Source organism: Crotalus tigris, unplaced genomic scaffold, assembly GCF_016545835.1.
Source record: "Crotalus tigris isolate CLP2741 ecotype Arizona unplaced genomic scaffold, ASM1654583v1 scf7180000018044.196413, whole genome shotgun sequence".
Lineage (NCBI taxonomy): Eukaryota > Metazoa > Chordata > Lepidosauria > Squamata > Viperidae > Crotalus > Crotalus tigris.
This window is the reverse complement of record NW_024096793.1, coordinates 139080-148163: the sequence shown is the minus strand read 5'-3', so window position 1 is coordinate 148163 and position 9084 is coordinate 139080. Positions and strand designations below refer to the sequence as shown.

The following is a 9084-nucleotide window of genomic DNA, read 5'->3' as shown; positions in this document are numbered from 1 at the left end:
GAAGCTAACTTGAAATGAAATCTGCTACATTATAGCCTCAGTTGGATGTGAACCCAGATAAAGCAGTTACTGTAGTTCTTAAGGCATCTCAAATATTAACGAAATAGCTGCTGACAGGTTGCAAAATGACAATTAGTGTGTAACTCTGAGAAAAGAGGAAATCCACATGCTACTTGGAGAGAGAGATTCTGCTTGAAGACACTGAATTTGACATTTTGTTCATTAGTTTCAGGAATCAGAAGAACTTCAATTGGAGCATGCATGGTCAACAACAGCAACTTGACAATTCTTGTGCTTTCAAATTAAATTACAGTCAAAATATTTTTTATGAGTTTTGAAAGGTTTATTTCACCTAACTTCGTGTGCTCTTGCATCTTTATTTTGCTATTCAGTATACAAGATTTAACCTTTCTTTCTTTTTTTTTTTTTTTAAAAAAAGAATGTTTCACAAAGGCACAGCATAAAGTTCTTACCAAACTTCCCTGAAAGACATTTATCTTGTTAATATTTTGCACAGTTCTGAAATGATTAAAAATATAGTAACAGTGGTTTTATCCATTTGGTAAACCACTCCTGCATGTATGTAAAGGCAGAAGAATAAAACCCAGTAATCTCAGGCAACACAGAGTTAAACCAGTTCTTCTATATGCAAACCAGAAGAGGCTTCACTTCAGAAGGCTACAGCTACAATTTTGCAGACAACTAAGATGGCCTCAAATCCCATTGACTTCCATGTGGCTTCCATGTTTTCAGACAAGAGTAGAGGACACTTTGCTAATGCAAAGTGCTAACTGTAGCCTCTTAAGGATGTTATACAAGATCCAAGAGGATGGCGTCATTGACCGTTTCATCCGTTTTCTACAAATGAACGAAGTGAGGCAAGCACGCACATATACAAAAATCAAAGGACTCGCACTGGAAATCTACCAGCACAACATCAATTTCTGCTAATTTTACTTTTTCAGTTTCTCCTGAGCTGGCTCTGGAAAGTTCCCCAACCATCCAGAGTAGATTTGGAGAATATATGAAGGGCTCTAAAAGGGAAAATAATTTGCCCTTCTTTCCTTTTCCTCCAGTCATCAATGGAAGGAAAGAACTGCTCTTTTCTCATTAGCTCTTAAAAAAAAAAAGTCAAGGTCTAAACAACCCTACTAGTGCTTGGCTAACATCTGTATAAATGAAGCCAAAAATTTACCTGGCTTAGGTGTCTGAATTGGGGTGCCCAGCATGATTAACATTTAGTCTTTGCTCACCCTAGTAGGAACAACTCATTTCTAGTTAGGATGTTGAGTGAGAATGTCTCTGCATCTATGAAGGTTATAGAGGGATAAGACCAACATTATCTATAAGTGTTCCACATTCTGGCTGTGGGATCATGGAGCCTTGTGGGTATGCTACATCTGTTACTAGACCCTGTCTTCTAATAGTGCTTTCTCCTATCCAAGGTTCCCACTCAGGAAAAATAAACAAATTAGGGTATGAGCCTCATCATTCCTCTCTGCTCCCTAAAAGGCTCAGTTGTTGCACTGTCTTCTGTTGTTCTTATCAAAGCTTCTGCCCAATCAGAGAAGTCTATTTGCACCTAATTTCTTTACTGACTACAAATCAACCACAAAAACTGCCATAACACCTTCAAAACATGTCCTGCAATATATATACACACTATATATATATATATAATTTGAAAATGTTGGCCCTCATATTTCTAGTAAATTTGAGTCCACTTTATTTAGAATATTGCAGATTGGTTTGTATCCATCTTTGTCAGACATAGATGTTGCACAGTCAATCCGAAAAATGCTTTGCATTTAGTGATATTTTTCAGGATTTAGATTGTGTTGGTTGGTTGCACTTAAGACAACAGAATATGATAAATACCGTATATACAAGTTCTGAAGCAACAAAATGACAACCCATTCATGATACAAACGGCTGGAAAAAAAGTACAGAACTTTTTTGATTCCCTTCATACAAAATAAATTGCCCAATTTGTCTACACAGTAGAAGTTGAAGAGGCAAAGTTTATCTATCTCCAGATATATTCATATGCTGAAAACATATATACAAGTACAGATCTAATTAGGGCATGATTGATCCCATTAAAATCTCAACCAGCATCTTTCTGAATGTTTTAAATCCAGAGGTTGAAGCTTAACATTGCAAAGGTTGGGTGTCACCAGTTCCTGTATACAAGCATTCACATGCGAAGATATGCTAATGCATGTGGACACAATAAACAAATTGAACTCATTGCATTTTTTCAAGAACAACCATTTTCCCCCAAAGTCACTGCTGCTCAGGGAGTCATCTATTTGAAATAATATATTGTGTGAGAACTGACAATCTTCTGTGATCACCCATACAGCTTTTCAGGTTTAAAAGCAACATCTTCCATCTCGCTAAAGCTTTTGCCATTTAAATGTTCACTGGTGCAGTCATGGTTAAAACTTTGGCCATCAGTGAAGGAGGAAGAAACTGTATAAGAAGCTGACCGGAGACCATCGGAGTGGGCAAAACTGTGTTCAAACTGGATCCTGTACTGATTCCAGTGCCTCCGTAGGACAGACTGGACCTATTGTAGAAAAAAAGAAAAAATAATAATTTAATAGAAGTTAAAGGGGGAAAAATGGGGGCTTGTTTTCTTCCTCTTCTGCTCTGGATCAACAATTGCATATTGTTGGTCAAGACTCAAGCCTACTGAGCTTTTTTCCCTTTCCAGTGAGATAGAAAGAACACAGCACTGAGCAACTAAGGAATATAAAAGAAAGAAGAGATAAGTCAAGGTATAAGGTATAAGGAGAAAAACATATACATGTTGCATTTCTAGAGGGTTCATTGGGTCATCTGAGTAATTTAACGCTATACAAATTGTGGCGTAAGCTTTCTTTAATAGCATTAATAACTATTAAATACTCATTGATATTTCTATTTCCACAGCACTGAGAACTGAATTCTGTAAGGTGGGTTACTCTCCTTGAGAACTTTATGGCACCAAATGTACCCCAAATACCATTAATTGAATTTTAGTTCATCCCAGCTCTTTCTGAAGTAACCAAAAAAGCCTTTGATTTAGGTGTTTACAGACACCTAAATGGGCATGCAATGACTGTCGTTTCAAATAAAAGGAAAATGTTACAAAAATATTTTCCAAAATAGTAGCTGCATTAACCTGTTACAAGAACAGCAAAGAATCTTCGGGCAGCACAAAAAGATTAACACACGTATTATAGAAGAAGCTTTTTGATCAAATATACTTGTTATAATTAGCCTTGAAATTGTTGGCCTGCAAGGAAGAATCTCTGGATGAAAGACTGTTTGGGAATTCATGTATATCTCTCTCTGAGTAACCATAAGGATGGAGAGATGTATGTACATAATAAATTTTCTGTAACACTACTGATCAATTTTAGATGCTCAGCAGCATGTGAGACAGTGTAATTTTTGTTGGCTTATTCCTGCAGGATTCTTCAGTTGACAAAACTGATTTATATTTCCATCAAGATGGTGGAAAAACTGTTTCCTGAGTCGAGTTCACCTTTTTTAAAAATATGTTGGATAATACAAATGAAGCCACATAAGGTCTCAATTTGTTTACCCATTTCTTTGGGAGGATGTTCTGTTTTGCAATAGTTTCCGTTCACACAATGTGGTAAGCCACCTGTGCAACAGGAAGTTTGATTTACTAGAGGCCTTGATGAAATGTGAATGGAATTCATCACCTCTAAGAACAGTTGATAGCTGAAGAGAAAGACTGCAGATCTGCTTTGTGAAAGATTAGGAGATGTTGAAGGGAATCTTGTGGCTAAAAATTATCAGCTCCTGATCAGTGTTTCCCATTCATGATAATTATTTGGAGAACAACAATTCTCTCTTATGAATCATAAAGATTTATATTTTGAACACCAGTAAACATGCTGTAAGGGTTATATTTGCAAATATAACTGCAAAATCAGCCATGTGTAGGTTCCATGGATAATTCTGGCTTAAATTTATTTATCTGTTTTGTTTTTACTTGCAAGCAGTGCTTTTTTCCTAAAAAAAAAAAAAAAAAAAGGTGCCGGAACTCACATACGTCATACAACCCGCCTTGCCTACCCTACAAGGTTCCATCCCAAAAAAGTGCCGGAACTCCGTTCTGGGCGTTCTATGAAAAAAAAAGCCCTGCTTGCAAGAAATTTATTTATTATATTTGGTGCTTATATTTTAGAAAGACATTTCCCCTTTCAGCTACAGATAAGAAATTATTCCAGTCAGAAAGTTCACTGTGACTTATTGAAAGGTATACTGCATTCTCTTTGAGCATTTTATAAGTGAAAATGACCAAAGCAGCAGTGTGTGTGTGTGTGTGGGGGGGGGAAGATGGTTAATAGATAATGGAAGACAATCTTCTTAAAATTACATGAAGGACGCAGGGTGATTTAATCCTGATCTGGAACCATCCATCTCTAGTTAGATTTAGAACATCTAGCACAGCTAGGTTTCAAACCAGCAATCCAACTCATTCATAATATATATATATATATATGAATTACTGTACCTCTCCATTAAAAAAACAGAAAATTGTTGCCACCAGCAAACCCTGTAGAATAAAACAAGAAATTATTACTTGCATTACATATGTTTGTATTTGATGAATGATATTATAACCCAAACGAGATATTCCCTCTGAAATCATTCCATGGCTATGCTTTTAGCAGATCCCTGAACTCTTAACTCATGCCACTCCAGAGGAACCTTCTCTCAAAAATACTTTGGAGAAAGAGTGACAGGAAGTTGGAAGTTAGCAGTGTTTACAAGTCATAAATATTATTTGATTCAATCTTCATTGATCCATCCTTGGTAGACCAACTTAAATAGGACTGAAACAAGTTGATTCTAAAATATCTTCTGATACCTTCCATGTACTAATTCTCTGTTGACTGCGGCTTTGAGGTCATTTGCTCTAATCTGAAAATTGTTTTTTCTCTTTCTAATTATGATTTCACTTGACTTTACATTGGACCTTGTGTGGCTATTCCATAGCCAAAAGCTATGGGCTAAGAAAACAGATCTCAGAAAGAGATCTGCCAAAGCAGTAACTACAAAGTTTGGAAGGAACTCGTTCTTGTGCATGATTGTAAAAGTGCTGTGTATTGGAAATTGCTGGCTACGAAAAAAAGCACTTTTACTCCCTTTCCTATCTTTAGAAAAAACGATCCTGAAGGCAGAAATCATGAAGGACTTGTTCCCCCTCCTCTCATTCTTGCAATGTCATTCAGTTCTTAACATGACAAATCTGAGCAAAATACTGTAATATATATATATATATATATGTATGTATGTATGTATGTATGTATGTATGTATGTATGTATGTATTCAAGACTCCCAACTGCTGCTTGAATAAGAAATCCGTTCAATTACTCGCTTTGTTCAGATTCCAAGCACTATAAATTTCCAACATTTCTGAATCCTTGATACCTGGTAGTGCATCAGGATGTGTGTCACATAGCTGAAAATCTCTATAGCGACACGGCCTTGCGGCTGCCATGGGACCAGCACAAATTCAATGCCGAGTAGGGGCACCAGTATGAGGGTGGCTCTGACTGCCTTCATGTAGAGATTGGATTCCGCCTGATGGGTGACTTTTAACTTTGTGATTAGAACACGGACAATATTCAACAGGAAAAAGAGATTCACCTGCAAGGGAAAGAAGAGCATTCTGCGAATGTTTATGATTTTCTTTTACAGATCTTGTGTTGCACGTCCAAAGTGAAATCCCAAAAGTATTTTAGTTGTGATGGGGAGAGAGTGGTTGAAATGACAGGAATAGGACACCCAAATTCATTGTGAACCCCCCCCCCAAAAGAATGCAAGTGTTCAAAATAGCTTGTTACAATACATTTGGCATTAACCATACTGTATGCTTTAAAGACCCTTTTATTGAAGAAGAGGATAAGTGGCTGTTTGCATTGTTTTTATTATATTTTGCAAGATAACAACAACTGTAAATAATGAAAATTCAGAAAAGAGCTCTGGAACATCTCTGGATAGACCAGACCCATCCTGTCAAAAACCAAAATCAACCAAGGAGAGGCAAAAAGAAAAGCTCACAATCTTTCTGATAATATTGCCAGGCTACTTTATTAGATTATTCTTATCACGATTAATAAATTTCATATGGCTTATCACAAAAGAATGTTATTCTGAAGTAGGACATAACCAATTAAACGTTGTCCACAACATACATAGAATAATTGCAGAACAGATAACGCTCCAATCTTCACCCCTCAATATTGTCATTCTTCCCAGAGGTCTTGACCCCTTTAGTCCTGATAGATAACTTTCCTTCTCCCTGGAAACAGGCGATAGAGCATAAGCTGGCCTTCTATGGACTTTCCCCATTGTTTTTAATATCCCGAGGCTACGATCAAGCCAAGCAAGTGATTACCAATAGAATAAGAGACATAGCGTTCCAGCCAGAACTTAACAGGATATCTCTCCACAGCAGAAATCGAATTAAATGGGGTGTGTGGGAACCAGCAAGGTATCTGAAAGTCCTGACTCTTCCCTAAGAGTAGAATACTATTTTCTAGAGCCAGACTTAATATCCTCCCCTTAGCACTCCTGCAGGGCAGGTATGATAAAACCCCAATAGCTGAGCGAATGTGTACATGTGACAATAGGGAAGCTGAAGATGTCTCACAGGTCCTATTGAGCTGCAAGTTCTTCTACAGGGACATCAGATCAACATACATTCTCCCTCTACGAGAGACATTTCTAGGGAGATCTGACAATTTCTACGTGAACCATCTCCTTCAGGATTCAAATCTAGCCACCACTCGTGAAATAGCAAAAATTTGTGCTGCTGCAATGATACTAAGGAAAAACACTTAAAGAACAACAGACCCTTACTCCTATTATTACTTTGCTTAGTTACTTTCCAATAATTTTCAGAGAATGTTTATTTTAGTGTTTAATTTTTGTGCTGGTCTGTGGCCGTAATAAAGATTGATTCTGATTCAATATTTTCAGGCAAACTGGTCAAATATTTTGGAATTGTTTTGGATCTTTTCATATATTGTGCTAATTCCTCTATTTTTCCTGTCACTCCTGTTTTTAAATTATGCATTAAACTGATGTTAGTAATTGTCCTGATCATTTAAAGCACAGGGGCTAGTATTATATAAAGGCATCAAACTTGACATTTGGACTTTTTGCTTTTGTTATTATGTTGCTAGAGTTATTGTTCTTTCATTTTTTTCTGTATTTAAAAAAGAAAATCAGAGGAAAATACACACACACATACACAGTCCTCAAGTTACAACAGCTCTTTTAGTGACCGTTCAAAGCACTGAAAAAAGTGAGTTATGATCGTTTTTCTCATGACCGTTGGAGCATCCCTATGGTTACGTGATCAAAATTCGGACACTTAGCAACTGGTTCATATTTATGACGGTTGCAAATGCCCAGTGTCATGTGATCGTCTTTTGCGACCTTGACAGGCAAAGTCAATGGGGAAGCCAGATTCATTTAACAACTATGTTCCTCACTTAACAATTGCAGTGATTCATTTAACAACCGTGGCAAGAAAGGTTGCAAAATGAGGCAAAATTCACTTAACAAATGTCCCACTTAGGAACAGAAATTTTGGGCTCAATGGTGGTCGCAAGTCAAGGACTACCTGATATATATCATTTTGACAGGGACTGGATGTATACGTCATCCCTAAGAAAATAAAGTATCGGTCATCAGAAATTTATACAAGGGCAGCTACTGAGCACGAGTCATGATGGCCAGTTCTTCAGCTCCTTTTGGTCCTACATCAAATGAACCATCTGTACAGTATAAGTTTCATTTTCTATATAAATGATGTAAGGATCTATTTTTGAGAAGCATGCTCTTTCTTGACATTTTATAACTAGAATTCCCCACTGTCCACTCCAAATATGGAATAGTCCTAAGAGACATGAATTTCATCAGAATTTGAGCCTTTTGACTCACTGCTGTAGCATGAAGCTATTTTAAGAACAGTCTCCAGGAAAATAGAATAAGAAGCTTATACCTCCCAAAGAAAAGCAATTCCAATTCTCAAAATTGAGTTGAAGGAGGCTCCTACTGTGTAACGGTACCTGATGATTCTTGTCTCTCAGGAGACAATAGGACAATAGAATTGTCTCCTAGGGGACAATAGGAGACAATTCTGGTGTTTGCATGAAAAGCTTAATCTCACTTGTGAACATGACTGCACACATCATCCTGGCTTCTCTCCTCTTCAGCCTCCACACATTCAATGAGGAGGACATTTATTTTCTGTGCAAAAATAAAATAAGGAGGCTGATTCTTTTTGATAACTAATTGCATCAAGCCAATGCAATTACAGTCACCCCCACTTTCAGATTCAGTGGAGGCTGAATAGAAGCTGGGGTGGGATTAAGTTAATGATCCTGGTCTCCTTTTGAGTTTTGCGTTTTCTGCTGATTTGAGCTCTCTCCTGGAGCCAGGAGGTAGACTATCAAAAGACCACAACAACAACAGCCAATGTCCTCATCTGTGATCATCATTCGTTTCTGTGAGTATCGGCCACACCAAACTGTGACCAATCATTAATCATTCAAACTCCAGTTCCTCAGATATTCGCCAGGTTCTCTATCGATCATCAGCTAAGAGGTAGATGATTGTAATCCAATGCTTTCTTTGGAAATGAAATTGTCTGTCAGGAAAAAAAAATAGAGGGAAACTGGGATTGTAGAAAACATTCTGGGGAGGAAATGGCAAGGTACAAGTTGGCTAATTTGGCTCCTGATGAATGAGGACTTCGTGACTAATCAGTAGTGGAATAGGTGCATCTCCCCTAAACTAGCCATTTCATAAGAATCCTCATTACATTAAAATCCCAATGATGCAAGCAAAACAGAAACCCTGGTCTACTAGTATAACCTTTTACATTGATTCTGCAATCCTGGAACGAATTCCATTAAATATAATGGAACTTACAGTGCATGTGTTACCACTCATTTGAAAGTAGATCTGTCAATGCTTGACGTCCTTTAATCATGTTCATTGCCCTTTTCCATACATTTTCCAATATGGTAATATACCTGTTC

General features: G+C 37.2%; 1 protein-coding gene across 6 annotated transcripts in view; it reads right to left on the bottom strand.

Moving 5' to 3' along the window:
• Window positions 1-321: 321 nt before the first annotated feature.
• The window catches only part of CALCRL (calcitonin receptor like receptor), a 91756-nt gene continuing 82993 nt past the window's right edge, over window positions 322-9084 (bottom strand). For all 6 annotated transcript variants that reach the window (XM_039347010.1, XM_039347006.1, XM_039347008.1 and 3 more), the window contains 3 exons: window positions 5459-5677; window positions 4538-4579; window positions 322-2572 (listed from right to left, as the gene is read on the bottom strand). In XM_039347010.1, the coding sequence (XP_039202944.1) occupies window positions 2354-2572; window positions 4538-4579; window positions 5459-5677 (480 nt within the window). In that variant the 3' untranslated portion in view covers window positions 322-2353. The remainder of the gene's footprint in view (window positions 2573-4537; window positions 4580-5458; window positions 5678-9084) is intronic.